Here is a 22,303-nt window from a genome sequence, read left to right as displayed (position 1 = left end):
CCAAAAAGGACACCAACAAGAAGAACAGACTTGCTTGGGCCAAGAAACATGAGCAATGGACTTTAGACTGGTGGAAATCTGTCCTTTGGTCTGATGAGTCCGAATTTGAGATTTTTGGTTCCAACCACCATGTCTTTGTGAGACGCAGAGTAGGTGAACGGATGATCTCCGCATGTGTGGTTCCCACCGTGAAGCATGGAGGAGGAGGTGTGATGGTGTGGGGGTGCTTTGCTGGTGACACTGTCTGTGATTAACTTAGAAGTCAAGGCATACTTAACCAGCATGGCTACCACAACATTTTGCAGTGATACGCCATCCCATCTGGTTTGTGCTTAGTGGGACTATCAATTGTTTTTCAACTGAACAATGACTCAAAACACACCTCCAGGCTGTGTAAGGGCTATTTGATCAAGGAGAGTGATGGAGTGCTGGATTAGAAAACCTGGCCTTCACAATTACCTGACCTCAACCCAATTGAGATGGTTTGGGATGAGTTGGACTGCAGAGTGAAGGTAAAGCAGCCAACAAGTGCTCAGCATATGTGGGAACTCCTTCAAGACTGTTGGAAAAGCATTACTCATGAAGCTGGTTGAGAGAATGCCAAGAGTGTGCAAAGCTGTCATCAAGGCAAAGGGTGGCTACTTTGAAGAATCTAAAATCTAAAATATATTTTGACTTGTTTGACACTTTTTCAGTTACTACTGTTATGAATCCATGTGTTATTTCATTGTTTTGACGTCTTTACTATTATTCTACAATGTAGGTGTGTCCAAACTGGTACTGTATGTCATTCACAGTTATTGATCTGAACTAGCCTACCGTTTCAGTTAGATTTTTCTGGGGATACAGACAACCTTTGACAGTCAGTGATGCTGCCAGTGATGCTGCCAGTAGTTAGCAATAAGATCCCATCCACAGGGCAACTGCTGAGATTGTTTCCCACTTACCCACACCATTCAGAGCAGAGGTCTTTTGCCCTCTCATTTGGACTACCAGGGGTAGGCATCTAGATTCAGCCATGGGTCGATGGCTGAATCTAGATTGTGGATGGATGGTCGGGGGGGGGATGGGGGGACATCATTATAATAACCTGTACACTGCAAATTGACCACGCCTAAGTCCAAAAAGAGATTGTATTTGAAAATAACAATAATTTAATTCCTTGATCACGTTGAGACACAATCACAAAAGTATGTCTCTTTTGTTGTGTGTGTGAATACATGGGAGATTTCCTAAATTAAACACATTTTTAGTTGAATTCCTGGTCTCTTTTGACCAAAAACTAAAAAAACTAAAATCACTAAAATCAAAATAAAATAAAATTGTATATGTCACATGCACTGAATACAACAGGTATAAACTTTACCATGAAATGCTTGTTTACGAGTCCTTCCCAACAATGCCAATAATTATAAATATAAAAATCTTAACACAAGAAGAACCCCTTAAGGATCGGACCCTTTTTTTAAATTTTCGCCTAAAATGACGTACCCAAATCTAACTGCCTATAGCTCAGGACCTGAAGCAAGGGTATGCATATTCTTGATACCATTTCAAACACTTTGAAGTTTGTGGAAATGTGAAATTAATGCAGAATATAACACATAAGATCTGGTAAAAGATAATACAAAGAAAAAAAATGTGTTTTTTGTATTTTCTTTGTTCCATCATCTTTGAAATGCAAGAGAAAGGTCATTATCTGACTTAGACGTAGAGATCCTTAAGAGGAATGAATCTATATACAGGGAGTACCTGTACCAGATCAATACGCAGGAGTACAAGGTATTTGAAGTAGGTATGTACATAAAGGCAGGGTAAAGTGACTAGGCATCAGGATAGATAATAATAAGAGTAAAAATAAATAACAGAGTAGCAATAGCATATGATGTGTGTGTTTATGTGTGTGAGTGTGTGCATGTGTGCTGTTGTGTCAATATGCATGTGTCTGTGTGTTATGTGTGTGTGTGTATGTAGTGTATGTGAATGTGTGTGGGTTTTGTGTGAGAGTGTCAGTATAGTGTGTGTGAATGGGTATATATAGTTTTGTAAGTGTGCACCCGATGCTCTGGTACCGTTTGACGGACGGCAGCAGAGTAAACAGTCTATGTCTTGTGTGCCATAAGCCTTTGGCAATTTTTCGGGCCTTCCTCTTACACCGTCTGATATAGACATCCTGGAAGGCAGGGAGCTCGAGCCCAGTTATGTACTGGGCCGTCCGTATCACCCTCTGTAGCGCTTTGTGATTGAGGGCGGTGTATTTTCCATACCAAGCGGTGATGCAGCCACTCAAGATGCTCTCGATGGTGCAGCTGTAGAAGAGGGCTGATTCCAAATATTTTCAGGCTCCTGAGGGGGAAGAGGCGCTGTTGTACGCTCTTCACGACTTTATAGGTGTGTGTGGACCATGTTAAGTCCTTAGTGATGTGGACACCAAGGAACTTGACGCTCTCGACCCGTTCCACTATAGCCCTGTTGATGTAAATGGGGGCCTGCTCTCCCCTCTTTCTGCTGTAGTCCATGATCAGCTCCTTGGTCTTAATGATGTTGAGGGAGAGGTTGTTGACCTGCCAGCACACTGCCAAGTCTCTGACCTCCTCTCTGTAGGCTGTCTTATTACTCTCGGTGATCAGGCCCACCACCGTCGTGTCCTCAGCAAACTTGATGATGGTGTTGGACTCGTGTGTGGTCACGCAGTCGTGGGTGAACAGGGAATACAGGTGGGGACTAAGCACTTACCCCTGAGGGGCCCCGGTGTTGAGGGTCAGTGTGGCGGAGGTGTAGTTGCCAACCCCACCCCTGGGGCCAGCCCATCAGGAAGTCAAGGATCCAGTTGCAGAGGGAGGTGTTCAATCCCAGGGTCCCGAGCTTGGAGGGGACTACTACTTTTAAACTCGGACAAAACAGAGATGCTTGTTCTAAGTCCCAAGAAACAAAGAGATCTTCTGTTAAATCTGACAATTAATCTTGATGGTTGTAAAGTCGTCTCAAATAAAACTGTGAAGGACCTCGGCGTTACTCTGGACCCTGATCTCTCTTTTGACGAACATATCAAGAGTGTTTCAAGGACAGCTTTTTTCCATCTACATAACATTGCAAAAATCTGAAACTTTCTGTCCAAAAATGATGCAGAAAAATTAATCCATGCTTTTGTTACTTCTAGGTTAGACTACTGCAATGCTCTACTTTCCGGCTACCCGGATAAAGCACTAAATGAACTTCAGTTAGTGCTAAATACTGCTAGAATCCTGACTAGAACCAAGAAATTTGATCATATTACTCCAGTGCTAGCTTCCCTACACTGGCTTCCTGTTATGGCAAGGGCTGATTTCAAGGTTTTACTGTTAACCTATAAAGCGTTACATGGGCTTGCTCCTACCTATCTTTCCGAGTTGGTCCTGCCGTACATACCTACACGTACGCTACGGTCACAAGACGCAGGCCTCCTAATTGTCCCTAGAATTTCTAAGCAAACAGCTGGAGGCAGGGCTTTTTCCTATAGATCTCCATTTTTATGGAATGGTCTGCCTACCCATGTGAGAGACGCAGACTCGGTCTCAACCTTTAAGTCTTTACTGAAGACTTATCTCTTCAGTAGGTCATATGATTGAGTGTAGTCTGGCCCAGGAGTGTGAAGGTGAACGGAAAGGCTCTGGAGCAACGACCCGCCCTTGCTGTCTCTGCCTGGCCGGTTCCCCTCTCTCCACTGGGATTCTCTGCCTCTAACCCTATTACAGGGGCTGAGTCACTGGCTTACTGGTGCTCTTTCATGCCGTCCCTAGGAGGGGTGCGTCACTTGAGTGGGTTGAGTTACTGACGTGATCTTCCTGTCTGGGTTGGCGCCCCCCCCCCCCCCTTGGTTTGTGCTGTGGTGGAGATCTTTGTGGGCTATACTCGGCCTTGTCTCAGGATTGTAAGTTGGTGGTTGAAGATATCCCTCTAGTGGTGCTTGGGCTGTGCTTTGGCAAAGTGGGTGGGGTTATATCCTTCCTGTTTGGCCCTGTCCGGGGGTATCATCGGATGGGGCCACAGTGTCTCCTGGCCCCTCCTGTCTCAGCCTCCAGTATTTATGCTGCAGTAGTTTATGTGTCGGGGGGCTGGGGTCAGTTGGTTATATCTGGAGTACTTCTCCTGTCTTATCCGGTGTCCTGTGTGAATTTAAGTATGCTCTCTCTAATTCTCTCTTTCTTTCTCTCTCTCGGAGGACCTGAGCCCTATGACCATGTGTCAGGACTACCGGGCATGATGACTCCTTGCTGTCCCCAGTCCACCTGGCCTTGCTGCTGGTCCAGTTTCAACTGTTCTGCCTGCGGCTATGGAACCCTGACCTGTCCACCGAACGTGCTACCTGTCCCAGACCTGCTGTTTTCAACTCTCTAGAGATCACAGGAGCGGTAGAGATACTCTTAATGATCGGCTATGAAAAGCCAACTGACATTTTCTCCTGATTATTATTTGACCATGCTGGTCATTTATGAACATTTGAACACCTTGGCCATGTTCTGTTGTAATCTCCAACCGGCACAGCCAGAAGAGGACTGGCCACCCCTCATAGCCTGGTTCCTCTCTAGGTTTCTTCCAAGGTTTTGGCCTTTCTAGGGAGTTTTTCCTAGCCACCGTGCTTCTACACCTGCATTGCTTGCTGTTTGGGGTTTTAGGCTGGGTTTCTGTACAGCACTTCGAGATATTAGCTGATGTACGAAGGGCTATATAAAATAAACTTGATTTGATTTGACTATGGTGCTGAACGCTGAGCTGGTCACTTTTGGCCGGCCGGCCAACTATTGCCGACCCGTTTTAGTAATTCCCTATGAACAAAATGAACATCTGAGAAGTGTTGACATATTTTAATTTGATATGTATTATTAATTTTCAATAGATGTAACAGCCTACAATAAAAATAATGTGTCACACAATTTCAATAGCCCTAAAAAGGTTGAATGTCACCAAAACTCACGAGACATGCACTTCAGCTTGGCATGCTAAACTTCAGAGGAAGGGATTTCCTAAAGCGCACGAGGCCTATACGCTTGTTAACAGGACAAAAATGACATGGAATTGAATACAGGACATAATTAATTCATCTTAAGGTCAGGACTCAGGAGTGCGCATTGCAGTAGCTCACGAACGTGATGCCAGTAGGAGTATATTATGAATCCCTATCTAAATCAATGTATCACCTCGACGACGATGCAATTGACATTGACTCCATCAATAGCAAAACAAAACAATTATTGCATTTGTTGACGTGGGTTCCCTATTATAAGCAACAAAACTATACTGACTGTACATTGAGATATATATTGTATTGTTTTGCTTTCTATCAAAACAACACAAAACCCCAAAATTGATTTGGATATTATTTTCAGAACATTGCTATTTAGCTTACAACCACAGAGGGGCGCTATTGATTTAGTGATGTGAACTTGTGTACTGTTTCTCCAGACTACAATAATAAAACTAGGAAGCGGGCACGGCTGTAAATGTTGTAACAATTTAATAAATAATTTTGTTTAAATTAGTAATGCTTCAGTAGTTGTTGTCGGGTTGTTGTTTTGCACACTTATGAATCAGGCACTTATCTTGAGCCCCATGCCACTAAAGCGTCACTAACGTGTGTCATACATATTCGAAGGACCTTTACGATAATTCAGAAAACAGAAATTTGAACGCGCATTAACGTTGACCTCGTTTTATGCGACAATAATCACACTTTGTGCATGGAAATGAATTCTACGAAGACATAAAACGTTAATGGATATATTCTAATAAAGTGTGTCGTTGCAATGACAGGTGGAGGTTCTCTAGCCGAGAAGAAAATATTTCACGTAGCTAGCTGGTAGACAACTAGCTAGCCCGCTCACTTACAGAGGGTGAAATCGACACTTCACGCCAGAGGGGTGTCGGACTCAGTTTCGTTTCAGATATTTATATCAGAAAAGTGGTGAATCTTCCCGTTTGTCGTTGCTAGTAGCTAGCTTGGTGCTCGTGCTTAGTTGGCAATCGGGAGCTAGCTAAGCTTAGTCGGCAAGTAGGAGAGTAACGTTAGGGCTGTGGAATGGTCCGACTTGTTAACGTTAGTTAGCCAAACACAGCAAACAAGAGGTAAATACCTACTTCTCTTAGAGCTACCTGTAATTGCGTAGTATAATATCTCCAATGAGGTAGCATATTACTGCAAAATTAAAACAGATGAAATGCAAGCCAATGCATTTAATCATAATCAAGACAATACACGCTAGTGACTTCATGTTATTTGGTATATGCATGCATTTTACTTGATGGATAAGCCTCATCATTGTGGCCCTATGTGATTCTATCATAGGAGAATCAAGCAATTATTTTTTGGCGTCCAACGTTATCTGGGCTATTGATGGAGAATAGGCATTTACACTGAATTACTTCATTAACTTCCCTTACATTTTAGTTGTATTACGATGTCCAAGCAAATGCAATCAGTGGGTTTGAACTATGTAGTGGATTACCATAAAGCAAATGCATCCCTACAAAATTGAATGAAGAAGTGTGTGAGCTATCCTTGTCTTTACCTCGCCTGTTGCGTTCACATATCCGAGTCTTTTCAGATCATTGCACATAGAGAAGAGGAAGCCACTTTACACCAGAGCTTTCTAACCATATCTATCCCCCCATCCCTCCTCCTCAGCCATGATGAAGAGAAGGGGCGAGGCGGCCTCCGAACCGCTGAAACGGATTAAAAAACAACGTCTTGAGGAAGCCAGCTCAGATGAGGAGTCGCCGCTACTGACAACCAGTCAGTGTAATCGCCATCACATTGCCTTATATATAGTTCTCACTGTGCAATGATATTCAGGATTTGGCAGAATGTCACAGGACATGACCTGTGTTTTTGTTTGTGTGTGCCTCCTCCTCCCAGACTCTAGTCAGAGTGATTCCCACAGTGACTCAGAGGACCATAGACCAGGGTTCTCTATGCCCATTGTATCCCAGAATGCATCAGCCACAGACGATGCCAAACAGAGCGACGCCAACAAGTTCACCATGTACAACAGCGTGTCGCAGAAACTCATGGTAAGATGACACTCACGTGTCCCATTGACTTACAAAGATAAAACTATGAGGGATCATGGATCCCAGAATGTTCCATCACTCTTCTCATCTCTTTATCTCTCACATTTTTTTTTCTGTGTTCCCTTCTTCCACCTCCAGGCCAAAATGGGTTTCCGGGAAGGTGAGGGTCTAGGTAAGTTTGGCCAGGGGCGCAAGGAGATCATCGAGGCATCCACTCAGAGAGGGAGGAGGGGTCTGGGACTCACGCTGCAGGGCTTCCAGGGAGAGCTCAATGTTGACTGGCAAGACGAAATTGAGGTATTACACAACAACAACATCATCACAGACATAAGCAAGCAGATAGCTTTGTCACACTGTCATCTCATCAGATTAAAATAGGCTTTTAGTATGGGATATTTCCCAATTCTATGTCCAGTCTACAGGAGAAAAGAATGCGCTCACCAATGTAAACAACACCTCTTTCTGCCCCCTCCCTCATCCTCTTCCCCTATCTCCCCCCCTCTCTCTCTCTTCCCCTTTCTTCCATCCCACTCTCTCCTCTCTCTCCCCCCTCTATTCCCCCATCTCTCTGATCTCCCGCGCTCTCTAGCCCAGTGCTGTAGAAGAGCTGAAGTGGTTCCCAGAATGCTCCACAGAGATCCCAGATGCAGATGAGCTGAGGGGGTGGATGGCTGTGGGACCGGTACACACATCCGCGCGCACTCACTTTTAACACACATTCTTCTCGATCTGTGATTCTCACTTGTGCACTATATTTTTTGGTCTATCTCAGAGGAAACTGAGGATTGAGGATGAGACAGAGTTTTGCACAGAGGATCTTCTACACAGCCTTCTGAGGTGCAAGGTGAGCCACCTAAAGAACAACCCTCTATTCAACTGCAAACAACTCATCATCATCATCATCAGGATATTGATTCTATAATGGCATAAGTAAGTTATGGCAGTAAAAAGTGTGTGTGGTCTGCAGACGGTGTTTGACGATCTGGAGGGGGAGGAGATGAGGCGAGCTCGAACACGCTCCAACCCCTACGAGACTATTAGAGGAGCCTTCTTCCTCAACAGGTAGCTGAACTTACTGAATAACCCACTGATGTTCTAGCATCACACAAACACATGCTAGCTCACACTGTGCTAATGAAGCCCCTGGGGCCTCATTTATTAACTGCGTACAAAATATACCCCAAAATATGCTTGCGCTAGTTTTCAAACATGGTAATTGTCTACTTCAGGAATATGAACACATCACGAACAGAAAAGGTGAGGAATATATTCTGCAATGGTTATAAAAATAAATAGGGAATAGATTCCTATGTCTAATTGTTTAGATTCCAAAAGTAAAGCACTGGATTTTCACTCGTCTCATTAACGGCAAACCCTTGAATGAGTAGGTGTGTCCAAACTTTTGACTGGTATGCTAGTATGTAGCCTACTGTAATTTCGATTTGTTGTTAGTAGCCTAAACAATGTTTCAGCATATTTAGGTTGGGGGAAAAGTCGATGCAAAACATTGTTGAATTAACAGGTCCACAACTATTTGCCGTTGTTTTCTCTTTCTGTCACAGTCCTTTGCCAGATATAGCGTAAACATTCTGCCAATAAAGTAAATAGACTGGTAGCTTATGTCAAATATTTGACAGTATGGGTAGGCGACAGTATTGCTGTGTGATAGGAGCGCGACGTCATTGCCTATTTAATCTGAGCCAATACCAAGGCAGGAGATAGAAACCCTATAGTCTATTGATAAACTAAATATTGAGCAACAATTCGTCCTTTGCATTGAAGTGTGGGCTGTAGCCTACTTTTAAATTGTTTCCAATATACTCATTTCCAAAAGTTAGTGGATTCATCTATTTCAGTCACACCCGTTACTGACAGGTGTATCAAATCGAGCACACAGCCATGCAATCTCCAAAGATGAACACTGGCAGTAGAATGGCCTTACTGAAGAGCTCAGTGATTTTCAACTGGCACCGTCATAGGATGACACCTTTCCAACAACTCAGTTCATCAAATTTCTGCCCTGCTAGAGCTGCCCTGGTCAACTGTAAGTGCTCTTATTGTGAAGTGGAAACATCTAGGAGCAACAACAGCTCAGTCGCAAAGTGGTAGGCCACACAAGCTCACAGAACGGGACCGACGAGTGCTGAAGCGCGTAGCGCGTAAACCCGTCTGTTCTTGGTTGCAACACTCACTACCGAGTTACAAACTGCCTCTGAAAGCAACGTCAACACAATAACTGTTCTTCTGGAGTTTCATGAAATGGGTTTTTATGGCTGAGAAGCCACACCCAAGCCTAAAATAACAATGCGCAATACCATGCGTTGGTTGGAATGGTGTAAAGCTCACCTTCCCGAATACATAGTTGCCAACTATAAAGTTAGGTGGAGGAGGAAAAATGGTCTGGGGTTGTTTTTAATGGTTTTGGGCTAGACACCTTAGTTCCAGTGAAGGGAAATCTTAATGCTACAGGATACAATGACATTCTAGACGATTCTGTGCTTCCAACTTTGTGGTAACAGTTTGGAGGAAGGCCCTTTCCTGTTTCAGCATTACAATGCCCCTCTGCACAAAGCGAGGTCCATACAGAAATGGTTTGTTGAGATCAGTGTGGATGAACTTGATTATCCTGCACAGAGCCCTGACCTCAACCCCATCGAACACCTTTGGGATAAATTGGAATGGGGACTGCGAGCCAGGCATAATCGCCCAACATCAGTGCCCGACCTCACTAATGCTCTTGTGGCTGAATGGAAGCAAATCCCTGTAGCAATGTTCCAACATCTAGTGGAAAGCCTTCCCAGAAGAGTGGAGGCTGTTTTAGCAGAAAATGGGGGACCAACTCCATATTAATACCCATGATTTTGGAATGAGATGTTCAACGAGCAGGTGTCCAAATACTTTTGTTCGTGTAGTGTACAGTCAATCTTGCAGAATGAACAGACTGGCACTCGCTATAGGTAGCATGCATGTTTAGTTTGAAAAAGTCACTGGCCACACCTCTACAGAAATGTGATCAAATGCCATTGCTCTTTCTTTTACGAACTGGTGTGGCCTAATTCCAATAGTGACAAATTATACAGCAAATAAAGGGTGTTATTGTCAGCATAAAATGTGAATGCAGGGTGTTTTCCAGGCAGTGCTTTATTGCTGCTTATGTACAATCGTGGCCAAAAGTTTTGAATGACACACATATTACTTTTCACAAAGTCTGCTGCCTCAGTTTGTATGATGGAAATTTGCATATACTCTAGAATGTTATGAAGAGTGATCAGATGAATTGCAATTAATTGCAAAGTCCCTCTTTGCCATGCAAATTAACTGAATCCCCCAAAAACATTTCCACTGCATTTCAGCCCTGCCACAAAAGGACCAGCTGACATCATGTCGGTGATTCTCTCGTTAACACAGGTGTGAGTGTTGACGAGGACAAGGCTGGAGATCACTCTGTCATGCTGCTTGAGTTTGAAACACAGACTTGAAGCTTCAAAAAGAGGGTGGTGCTTGGAATCATTGTTCTTCCTCTGTCAACCATGGCTACCTGCAAGGAAACATGTGCCTTCATCATTGCTTTGCCCAAAAAGGGCTTCACAGGCAAGGATTTTGTTGCCAGTAAGATTGCACCTAAATCAACCATTTATCGGATCATCAAGAACTTCAAGGAGAGCGGTTCAATTGTTGTGAAGAAGGCTTCAGGGCGCCCAAGAAAGTCCAGCAAGTTCCAGGGCCGTCTCCTAAAGTTGATTCAGCTGCGGGATCGGGGCACCACCAGTACAGAGCTTGCTCAGGAATGGATGGGCCTCCCGGGTGGCGCAGTGGTCTAGGGCACTGCATCGCAGTGCTAACTGCGCCACCAGAGTCTCTGGGTTCGCCCCCAGGCTCTGTCGCAGCCGGCCGCGACCGGGAGGTCCGTGGGGCGACGCACAATTGGGCTAGCGTCATCCGGGTTAGGGAGGGTTTGGCCGGTAGGGATTTCCTTGTCTCATCGCGCTCCAGCAACTCCTGTGGCGGGCTGGGCGCAGTGCGCGCTAACCAAGGGGGCCAGGTGCACGGTGTTTCCTCCGACATAATTGGTGCGGCTGGCTTCCGGGTTGGAGGCGCGCTGTGTTAAAGAAGCAGTGCGGCTTGGTTGGGTTGTGCCTCGGAGGACGCATGGCTTTCGACCTTCGTCTCTCCCGAGCCCGTACGGGAGTTGTAGCGATGAGACAAGATAGTAATTACTAGCAATTGGATACCACGAAAATTGGGGAGAAAAGGGGATAAAATTTATTAAAAATAAAAATAAATAAAAATTTAAAAAAGGAATGGCAGCAGGCAAGTGTGAGTGCATCTGCACGCACAGTGAGGCGAAGACTTTTGGAGGATGGCTTGGTGTCAAGAAGGGCAGCAAAGAAGCCACTTCTCTCCAGGAAAAACATCAGGAACAGACTGATATTCTGCAAAAGGTACAGGGATTGGACTGCTGAGGACTGGGGTAAAGTCATTTTCTCTGATGAATCCCCTTTCAGATTGTTTGGGGCATCTGGAAAAAAGCTTGTCTGGAGAAGACAAGGTGAGCGCTACTGTCAGTCCTGTGTCATGCCAACAGTAAAGCATCCTGAGACCATTCATGTATGGGGTTGCTTCTCAGCCAAGGGAGTGGGCTCACTCACAATTTTGCCTAAGAACACAGCCATGAATAAAGAATGGTACCAACACATCCTCCGAGAGCAACTATCCAGGAACAGTTTGGTGATGAACAATGCCTTTTCCAGCATGATGGAGCACCTTGCCATAAGGCAAAAGTGATAACTAAGTGGCTCAGGAACAAAACATCGATATTTTGGGTCCATGGCCAGAACTCCCCAGACCTTAATCCCATTGAGAACTTGTGGTCAATCCTCAAGAGGCGGGTGGACAAACAAAAACCCACAAATTCTGACAAACTCCAAGCATTGATTATGCAATAATGGGCTGCTATCAGTCAGGATGTGGCCCAGAAGTTAATTGACAGCATGCCAGGGCGGATTTCAGAGGTCTTGAAAAAGAAGGGTCAAAACTGCAAATATTGACTCTTTGCATCAACTTCATGTAATTGTCAATAAAAGCCTTTGACACTTATGAAATGCTTGTAATTATACTTCAGTATTCCATAGTAACATTTGACAAAAATATCTAAAGACACTGAGGCAGCAGACTTTGTGAAAATTAATATTTGTGTCATTCTCAAAACATTTGGCCACGGCTGTATAGTGTGCGCCAAGTTTATAAATCTCAATATTTTTGGATTTACGTATTCGTTTCAGAAATGGCACACGCAGATATTAAGTGTCAAATTTACACCAAGGTTCTAAATGAGGCTTTTTACTTACAGTAGCTGATAATAATGACTGACTTATCTGTTTGTTTGTTTTCTTTCTAGAGCGGCTATGAAGATGGCCAACATGGATCACGTCTTTGACAGCATGTTCACCAACCCAAAGGATTCACAAGGGGTGAGTGACCCTTTCCATTCACACTTGATCTAGTCAATGAAAGTGACATTTAGCAAATGCATATTTAGTAGATATTTGTGACGGATTTCCAGGTGTTACGTGATAAAGGTGTGTTTTTGTCCGTGTCTCACCCCATGCAGAAGCCCCAGACGCGAGAGCGCGAGGGGGAGCTGCTGTATTTCGGGGATGTGTGTGCGGGGCCGGGGGGATTCTCAGAATACATCCTGTGGAGGCGGCGCTGGCATGCCAAGGGATTCGGCATGACGCTCAAAGGACCCTGTGACTTCAAACTGGAAGACTTCTATGCTGCACCCAGCGAACTGTTTGAACCCTACTACGGTATGTACCATGGTGGTTCCCATGTGCTGATCGTCAAATATGGTTGAACAAATTGGAATAAGATCTTATGGTCATCGTCTTCGCTTTTCTTTTCTTTTTTCCCCTCCCTGTGGCTCAGGGGAAGGCGGGGTGGATGGGGATGGTGACATCACTCGACCAGAGAACATCAGTGCCTTCCGGAATTTCATCATGGAGAGTACAGAGAGGAGAGGACTGCACTTCCTCATGGCTGACGGGGTGAGTTGGAGTCTTCATCGCACTCTGTCACCATTGGCCAAAGGCTTAGTGAGATGTGTTCTGATTGGTAGGGTGTGTTGTTGAGCACATCTTTGTTTCCTGATTGGTAGGGGTTCTCAGTGGAGGGGCAGGAGAACATCCAGGAGATTCTGAGCAAACAACTACTGCTCTGTCAGTTCCTCACCGCAATGTCTGTGCTCCGAACAGGTACGTCTGTCTGTCTCTTACTATCCAGAAGTGTAAGGACAGTGAGTGACTTGTGTTCTCTGTCTCCCCCAGGTGGTCACTTCGTGTGTAAGACCTTTGACCTGTTCACACCGTTCAGTGTGGGGCTGGTGTACCTGCTCTACCTCTGCTTCGACCGGGTGTCCCTCTTCAAACCCATCACCAGCAGGCCCGCCAACTCAGAGAGGTGTGTGTGTAAATGCTGTTGAGGCCAATACTATATACTTTGACCTATTAGCTATGTTCTGACATTATATCCTTGGTTTTCAGATACATTGTGTGTCGCGGTCTGAAGCCTGGTTCAGATCCGGTCAGGGAGTACATGTTCACAGTCAACCTGAAGCTCAACCACCTGAGGAACTCGGAGTCTGACGTCAACGAGGTGATGCCCATCGAACTCATCAAAGGAGACACTGAGTTCTACAACCACATGATCAACTCTAACGAGAGGTAGAAAGACACACACATACACACACACACACAAATTAACAAAGGCTTTATAATCATCCATGTCTCCCTGCAGCCACTGTGTAGTCCAGATCAAAGCCCTGGCTAAGATCCATGCCTACGTCTTAGACACGTGAGTTACCTACCCCCTCCCTTCTACTGTTCAAATCAGTGTAAACGTGTTGAAATGTAGTGTACCTGCATGTGCAAGTACAATCTGACTGTGTTGTGTATTTTTAGGACCCTGTCAGAGGCCAGGCAGGCGGATATTCGGAAGGAGTGTCTGAAGCTTTGGGGGGTGAGTAGTACTGAGGAGTTAGTGAGGGCTGGTCAGCGTGTATAGAGACTGGTATCTGAGCAGTTCAGCAGTTCAATCATCTAGTTTCATAGCACTCACTAGTTATTTGTTTATTTATGTCTCTCTCTCTCACTGTGTGTCTGTCTCTCTTTCTGTCTCTTTAGATTCCTGATAAGGCCAGAGTCACTCATGTCTCTTCAGACCCCAATTCCAAATTCTATGAGCTGATGAAGGTGAGATTGTGGCCTCCCATCCCTTACCTAGTATCAAGGAAAGGGTGTGTTTGATACAGTAGTCTGCAGTACATAGTCACACTGAACTGTGTGTATTTAATTGTTTGTATGGTGATAGTGTTTTTAACACCATGTGTTTGATCATGTATTAGTAGAATGTAACGTTCTCTCTTTCTCTGTCTCACTATCTCTTTGTCTCTTATCTATGTCTCTCTTATCTATGTCTCTCAGGGTTCTGACATCGAGTTGTTGAACTCCAAGCCCACCCCTCTGAGCTCCACCACTCTGGACAAGGTGCACCATGTCCTGGACTACCGGTGCATTGTGGGAGGGGGGGAACAGCTCTTCCTGTTAGGTCTTGGGGTGAGAGAGAGCAGACACCACTCTGGACTATGGACCTGGGCCATGATCATCTCAGCAGAAGTTCTCCTGTTATTCACAAATAGACATGGGTATCCCACTCTTCTTATGCCTCTTTCTCTCTCTCTCTCTACAGAAGTCTCAGATCTACACCTGGGACGGCAAGCATCCTCTGCGCTGGAGGAAGCTGGAGAACTTCAAGCTGGAGCTGCCCAGAGAGACCCTGCTCAGTGTAGAGATTGTCCAGGAGCTGAAGGGAGAGGTGAGAGAGGAGAGGAAGAGATGGGGGAGGGGGATTGAATAGGGGAAGGCGAAGGAAGAGAGTAAGTAATTACTATGGTTGTTTACCTTTTTTAAAATGTTTGTTGAACACAGGGTAAAGCCCAGCGCAGGATTAACGCGGTACATGTGCTAGATGCCCTGGTTCTCAACGGCACTGATGTACGGGTCCAGCACTTCAACCAACGGTGAGGCAACAACCCTAACCTTCATCCAGGGGTGAAAGTAGATTTAACGGAATGGCTACGGATCTGACTTTTCTGGACCCCTCTTTCCGACCGCTAAAGTCCAGAAGCTTCTGCACATGTGGGATTCTCTACTTACTGACTCTGCTCTACTCGTAGAGAACGGGCAACTCTGCTATGGTGCTCATTTACTAAAGTTAGATCAGCACATACAACGTTACTGTAAAATTAAAAACACCACCTAATTTCTTATGAGATTATAGTATGATTGTGCGAATGGTGAAATGTTTCTCTCATGTGGCCAAAACTCAATAGTGCGCCACTAGGAAAAATGTGTGCTTACAGTGCATTTGTAAACTATTCAGACGCCTTTACTTTATCCACATTTTGTTACGTTACAGCTTTATTCAAAAAAATATATATATCCTCATTAATCTACACACAATGCCCCATAATGACAAAGTGAAAACAGGTTTTTAGAAATGTTTGCAAATTTATTTAAAAAAAATACTTAACAGAAATACATTATTTACATAAGTATTCCGACCCTTTGTTATGAGACTCGAAATTGAATTCAGGTGCGTCCTGTTTCCATTGATCATCCTTGAGATGTTTCTACAGCTTGATTAGAGTCCACCTGTGGTAAATTCAATTGATTGGACATGATTTGGAAAGGCACACATCGTAACAAAATGTGGGAAAAGTCAAGACGTCCGAATACTTTCAGAACGCGCTGTATATTTAAAATAAACACAGGTAGGCTATGCTACAGTTTAACATCTGCTCTAAAATTCTATCATTTTACATTATTCAAAACAACACTGGGCTACTTCTAATCAACACTGTATAACACAAGAAGATCTAAATGCATATCCCCATGAAACTGATTGAGATCAAATGGTTGGTATGCAGATGCTGCATGGACGTTTCACAAGTAAAACTGAACAATTATCTTTCACAATTGACAGTGAGAAACGTAAAGGAAGAGTGACCATACAAATGTGTGTTTAATGTAGAGGTAAAGAAACGTGTGTAAAACGTGATTTGGATCTTCGGCTCTGTGGAAAAGGGATCCATGGAGCCGCAGCCTCTGCCTAGATTAACATTTTGGATAGAAGATTCTGGGCCTAATAGTACCAGACCGTACCGGCTTACTTTCACCCCTGCCTTCACCTTATCTGGTGATTACATGTATTGTTGCTGAACTGTGGTCACTGTCTCCAGAATCCAGATGGCGGAGAAGTTTGTGAGGGCCGTGGCCAAGCCAAGCCGACCAGACATGAACCCTATCAGGTAACAACCCTACATTCTAACTTTTTTTCTGCTTGAATAAGAATAAATATAAAGGGAAGATCTGGAGGAATTTTTTGGGAAGTCCTAATGTTTATTTTCCTCCAAGTCCTAATGTTTCTCTGCTTTTTTCCTCAGAGTGAAAGAGGTGTACAGGCTGGAGGAGATGGACAAGATTTTTGTCAGGTATGAGAAGATTAATGCTATTGCCATAGTCAACATTTGAGAGGGAGAACTTTGCATTAGTCTAAGAATGTATAAATAAATGAATGAATATTCCTCAACCTCCTAGACTGGAAATGAAGGTGACTAAGAGTTCAGGAGGAGTCCCTCGTCTGTCCTACACTGGCCGGGACGACCGCCACTTCCTCCCGAATGGCCTATACATCATCAAAACTATAAACGGTATGTACTGTAGCTAAGGTGACATACAGTGCATTCGGAAAGTATTAAGACCCCTTGACTTTTTCCACATTTTGTTACGTTACAGCCTTATTCTAAAATGGATTAACAATTTGTTTTCTCATCAATCTACACACAATACCCCATAATGACAAAGCAAAAATAGGTTTAGAAATGTTTGCATTTTTTTTAAATAAACTGAAATCACATTTACATAAGTATTCAGACTCTTTACTTAGTACTTTGTTGAAGCACCTTTGGCAGCGATTACAGCCTCAAGTCTTCTTTGCTATGACGCTACAAGCTTGGTACACCGGTATTTGGGAAGTTTCTCCCATTCCTCTCTGTAGATCCTCTCAATCTCGTCAGGTTTGATGGGGAGCGTCGCTGCACAACTATTTTCAGGTCTCTCCAGAGATGTTAGTCCGGGTTCAAGACCGGGCTCTGGCTGGGCCACTCAAGGACAAACATCCCCACAGCATGATGCTGCCACCAACATGCTTCACCGTACAGATGGTGCCAGGTTTCCTGCAGACGTGACGCTTGCCATTCAGACCAAAGATTTCAGTCTTGGGTTTCATCAGACCAGAGAATCTTGTTTCTCATGGTCTGAGAGTCCTTTAGGTGCCTTTTGGCAAACTCCAAGCGGGCTGTCATGTGCCTTTTACTGAGGAGTGGCTTCCGTCTGGCCACTCTACCATAAAGGCCTGATTGGTTGAGTGCTGCAGAGATAGTTGTCCTTCTGGAAGGTTGATTGCACAGTTTGGCCAGGCGGCCAGCTCTAAGACTAGTCTTGGTGGTTCCAAACTTCTTCCATTTAAGAATGATGCAGGCCACTGTGTTCTTGGGGACCTTCAATGCTGCAGACATTTTTTGGTGTCCTTCCCCAGATCTGTGCCTCAACACAATCCTGTCTCAGAGCTCTACAGACAATTCCTTCAATATCATGGCTTGGTTTTTGCTCTGACATGCACTGTCAACTGTGGGACCTTTATATAGACAAGTGTGTGCCTTTCCAAATCATGTCCAATCAATTGAACTTACCACAGGTGGACTCCAATCAAGTTGTAGAAATATCTCAAGGATGATCAATGGAAACAGGATACACCTGAGCTCAATTTCGAGTCTCATAGCAAAGGGTCTGAATACTTACAGTCAAAAGTTTGGACACACTTAATATTTTTATTTTATTTTATATTTTTACTATTTTCTACATTGTAGAACAATAGTGACGACATCAAGACTATGAAATAACACATGGAATCATGTAGTAACGAAAAAAGTGTTCAACAAATCAAAATATATTTTCGATTCTTCAAAGTAGCCACCCTTTGCCTTGATGACAACTTTGCACACTCTTGACATTCTCTCAACCAGCTACACCTGGAATGCTTTTCCAACAGTCTTGAAGGAGTTCCCACATATGCTGAGCACTTGTTGGCTGCTTTTCCTTCACTCTGCGGTCCAACTCATCCAAAACCATCTCAATTGGGTTGAGGTCGGTGATTATGGAGGCCAGTTCATCTAATGCAGCACTCCATCACTCTCCTTGGTCAAATAGCCCTTACACAGCCTGGAGGTGTGTTTTGGGTCATTGTCCAGTTGAAAAATAAATGATAGTCCCACTAAGCTCAAACCAGATGGGATGACGTATCGCTGTGGAATGCTGTGGTAGCCATGTTGGTTGTGTGCCTTGAATTCTAAATTAATCACTGACAGTGTCACCAGCAAAGCAACCACACACCATCACACCACCTCCTCCATACTTAAAGGTGGGAACCACACATGCGGAGATCATCCGTTCGCCTACTCTGCGTCTCACAAAGACACAGCAGTTGGAACCAAAAATCTCACATTTGCACTCATCAGACCAAAGGACATATTTCCACTGGTTTAGTGTCCATTGCTCGTGTTTCTTGGCCCAAGCAAGTCTCTTCTTATTATTGGTGTACATTAGTAGTGGTCTCTTTACAGCAATTTGACCACGAAGGCCTGATTCACACAGTCTCCTTTGAACAGTTGATGTTGATGTCTCTGTTACTTGAACTCTCTGAAGCGTTTATCAATTTCTGAGTCTAGTAACTCTCCTCTGCAGCAGAGGTAACTCGGGGTCTTCCTTTCCTGTGGCGGTCCTCATGAGAGCCAGTTTCATCATAGCACTTGATTTTGTGACTGCACTTGAAGAAACTTTCAAAGTTCTTGACATTTTCTGGATTGAATGACCTTCATGTCTTAAAGTAATGATGGACTGTTGTTTCTCTTTGCTTATTTGAGCTGTTCTTTCCATAATATGGACTTGGTCTTTTACCAAGTAGGGCTATCTTCTGTATTCCACCCCTACCTTGTCACAACACAACTGATGGATCAAACACATTAAGAAGGAAAGAAATTTCACAAATGTATTTTTATCAAGGCACACCTGTTAATTGAGAGAATACCAAGAGTATGCAAAGCTGTCATCAAAGCAAAGGGTGGTTACTTTGAAGAATATCAAATATTAAATATATAACTTTGATGTCTTCACTATTCTACAATGTAGGTGTGTCCAAATGTTTGACTGATACTGTATGTATAAAAAATTATAAACAGAAATACCTTATTTACATTTGCAAAAATGTTTTTTTGTTTTTTTTACGTTTTCACTTTGTTATTATGGGGTATTGTGTGTAGATTGAGTATTTTTTTTTTTTAATTTAATCCATTTTAGAATAAGGCTGTAACGTAACAAAGTGGAAAAAGGGAAGTGGTCTGAATACTTTACAAATGCACTGTATATCATAAAAGAGCATCAATGGTAGGAGAGTGTGGATTTATGTACACTGAACAAAAATAAAAACGCAACATGTAAAGTGTTGGTCCCATGTTTCATGAGATGAAATAAAAGATGCCAGACATTTTCCATGTGCACAAAAAGGTTATTTCTCTAAAATGTTGTGCCCAAATTTGTTTGTTATCCCCGTTAGTGAGAATTTTTCCTTTGCCAAGATAATCCATTCACCTGACTGGTGTGGCATATCAGTAAGCTGATTAAACAGCATGGTCATTACACATGTGCTCCTTATGCTGGTGACAATAAATGGCTACTCTAAAATGTGCAGTTTTGTCACACAACACAATGTCACAGATGTCTCAAGTTTTGAAGGAGCGTGCAATTGGCATTCTGACTGCAGGAATGTCCACCAGAGCTATTGCCAGATAATTACATTTTAATCTCTACCAACATCGTTTTAGAGAATTTGGCAGCCTCACAACCGCAGACCACGTGTATGGTGTCGTGTGGGACCTAATGAATTTATTTCAATTGATTGATTTCCTTAAATGAACTGCAACTCAGTAAAGTCTTTGAAATGTTTGCATGTTGTGTGTATATTTTTGGTTGTGTGTGTGAGAGAGAAAGGTAGAGCATTTCTGCTCTAGGATACAGGAGTCTGGATGTTTTCTCACAGACATTTCTCTTCCTCTGACGTGCAGATCCCTGGACGATGGCGTACAGTAAGAACACCAAGAGGAAGTTTTTCTTCAACAAGATGACTAAACAGTCCACTTACGACTTGCCAGCCAACTCTGTGGCTCCGTTCCAGTGCGTACCACTATGCACCGGCCTCAAATCTGTGTGGTAGACTAGGATATGTGCGACAAGGAATTGTCTGCATGTTTTTGCATCTGAACCTAGTCTACTCTAGACAGGGGGTCTCAAACCTCCTCTGGGACCTCCAGACATTTCACAATGGTGTTGTAGCCCTGAACTACCTCAACTCAAGTGCTTGATGATTAGTTGAGAAGTTGGATCAGGTGTGCTAGCTCTTGAATAGATTAAATACTTGGAACGGCTGGACATCCCCAAGGAGCGGTATGAAATTGATTGAAAGGTTATTGAACTAAATATGTTGTTTCTAATTTGTGTGTGTGTGTCTCCTCAGCGTCTGCCATACAGAGCGCCTGTTCTGGGCGTGGGAGGACGGGGTCAGAGTTCACGACTCTCAGACGCGGGTTGACCCTGAGAAGCTGTCTAAGGACAATGTGCTTTCCTTCATCCACCAGCACTACCAGCCCTGAGCCACCAGGGGGAGTCCCCCAGACACATAGAATATTGCCATAGACAGATAACAGTACCCTGCACATGGTTTGGCAAACTGGCATTCACAAAATGTTCATGGGCGTTATTTTGGATTGTAATAAAATGTTTGGTGCCAACATGAAGGACAGTTTGCCGAACTCTGTGGCTCTTTGAGACAGCTCTCCCTGTAATTATGTTACAAAGACCACTCTCTACTGCCCCAAGCTCTATGTATCAGATCAGATCCACTGTACAGAATGCATCTTAGAAGTGATTTTAATACTTTATGAAGAAAACCAACATTGACAAGCTGTCACATTACGTGTTGCATTGCATGCTCCTGTTTTTGCTATTGATTCCATGCCCCCCGTCCCTTTACTTGTATTCATGCCATGCCTCCATGATTTGCAGTGTGTTTGTGTACAAGATGCGGTGGTGTACTCTAATTTAGAACCTCTCCCTGAAGCTCAAACACTACATATGTTTTTGTCTGGAACTGAAAACCTCCCATTGTGCCTTTTTTAAAGGGATACTTTGGGATTTTGGCAATGAGGTCTTTTTCTACTTCCAGAGTAAGATGAACTCATGGATACCATTTTTGTCTCTGTGTCCAGTATGAAGGCAGTTAGAGGTAGTTTCCCTTTAAGGCACTGCACTATACGTCCTGGTATGCCTGACTTTCAAAACTGAGTCCAATCATCTCACCCACCCAGCTTGTTTTTACCCTCCAAGATCTTTACTGGAGTGCCTAGCCAGTCAAGCTCTTCTCCTTTCAGCAACAACTAAACCTTTGTACACATGGGGAGTGGTGAGATGTAGCATAACTAGTGCCCAGAGCAGGGTTGGGGTCCAATCCATTTCAATTCAGAAAGTAAACCCAATTCCACATTTTCTTCATCAAAAATAATTGGAATTGTAGTGTACTTCCTTAATTGAAATGGAATTTACCACAACCCTGGTCAGGGGAAAACTCCTGGCCTTCATTGAAAAACTGGGTTATATCAAATACAGCCTTTCCTTCCATGCATTCTAGCCTGTCTGTCTAGGGGATTAATGGAGGTTTCAGGTTTTGGGACTTTCTACTCGTCGTCACCGTGTTTATTTTGTTGCATCCTGTTGCCTTGCTCCGCTGTCCTAGTTTTGTTTAGTTTGTGAAATGTTAAGGATGAGGTCACTTTTTTCTTTATGTTTCAAACCCTGTTGATGATAATGTAGTAATAAAAAGAAAAGTTTGGTCTTCCCAGAAACCTTTCCCCCAGGCCCAGTTGTCCTTTACACACACAATCACTCCTGCCCTCTACCTTTACCATAGCTGACGTGAATGTTTATGCCGCAACATGTCTGGATGCTACATATTGGCAGTGACTGAGTTATCTGACTATGCATCATGATACATACATATGATCCATTATATCACAGGCTTGTAGAAGAGA

At 43.7% G+C, this 22,303-nt stretch overlaps 1 protein-coding gene across 1 annotated transcript; it reads left to right on the top strand.

Moving 5' to 3' along the window:
* Window positions 1-5,612: 5,612 nt before the first annotated feature.
* cmtr1 (cap methyltransferase 1) lies at window positions 5,613-22,122 on the top strand. The gene is made up of 24 exons (XM_055885199.1): window positions 5,613-6,102; window positions 6,662-6,769; window positions 6,893-7,047; window positions 7,186-7,344; window positions 7,637-7,729; window positions 7,820-7,891; window positions 8,015-8,109; window positions 12,446-12,518; window positions 12,659-12,857; window positions 12,976-13,094; window positions 13,205-13,301; window positions 13,374-13,506; window positions 13,590-13,769; window positions 13,843-13,899; window positions 14,007-14,064; window positions 14,229-14,297; window positions 14,529-14,660; window positions 14,794-14,919; window positions 15,033-15,124; window positions 16,346-16,414; window positions 16,550-16,597; window positions 16,704-16,816; window positions 20,285-20,393; window positions 20,734-22,122. The coding sequence occupies exons 2-24, from the start codon at window positions 6,664-6,666 to the stop codon at window positions 20,867-20,869; spliced, it is 2,490 nt and encodes an 829-aa protein (XP_055741174.1). The 5' UTR covers window positions 5,613-6,102; window positions 6,662-6,663; the 3' UTR covers window positions 20,870-22,122.
* Window positions 22,123-22,303: the final 181 nt, after the last annotated feature.

This window comes from Salvelinus fontinalis, chromosome 27 (genome assembly GCF_029448725.1).
Source record: "Salvelinus fontinalis isolate EN_2023a chromosome 27, ASM2944872v1, whole genome shotgun sequence".
Taxonomy (NCBI): Eukaryota; Metazoa; Chordata; class Actinopteri; order Salmoniformes; family Salmonidae; genus Salvelinus; species Salvelinus fontinalis.
Note: the sequence above shows the minus strand (reverse complement) of the source record. Positions and strands in the feature narration are given on the sequence as shown.

Excerpts from the sequence above, each read along its gene's own strand:
- cmtr1 (XM_055885199.1), top strand. The coding sequence starts at position 6,664 with ATGATGAAGAGAAGGGGCGAGGCGGCCTCCGAACCGCTGAAACGGATT. Across the intron at positions 7,048-7,185 it reads GCGTGTCGCAGAAACTCATG|GCCAAAATGGGTTTCCGGGA; the intron begins GTAAGATGACAC and ends TTCCACCTCCAG. Across the intron at positions 14,298-14,528 it reads AATTCTATGAGCTGATGAAG|GGTTCTGACATCGAGTTGTT; the intron begins GTGAGATTGTGG and ends TATGTCTCTCAG.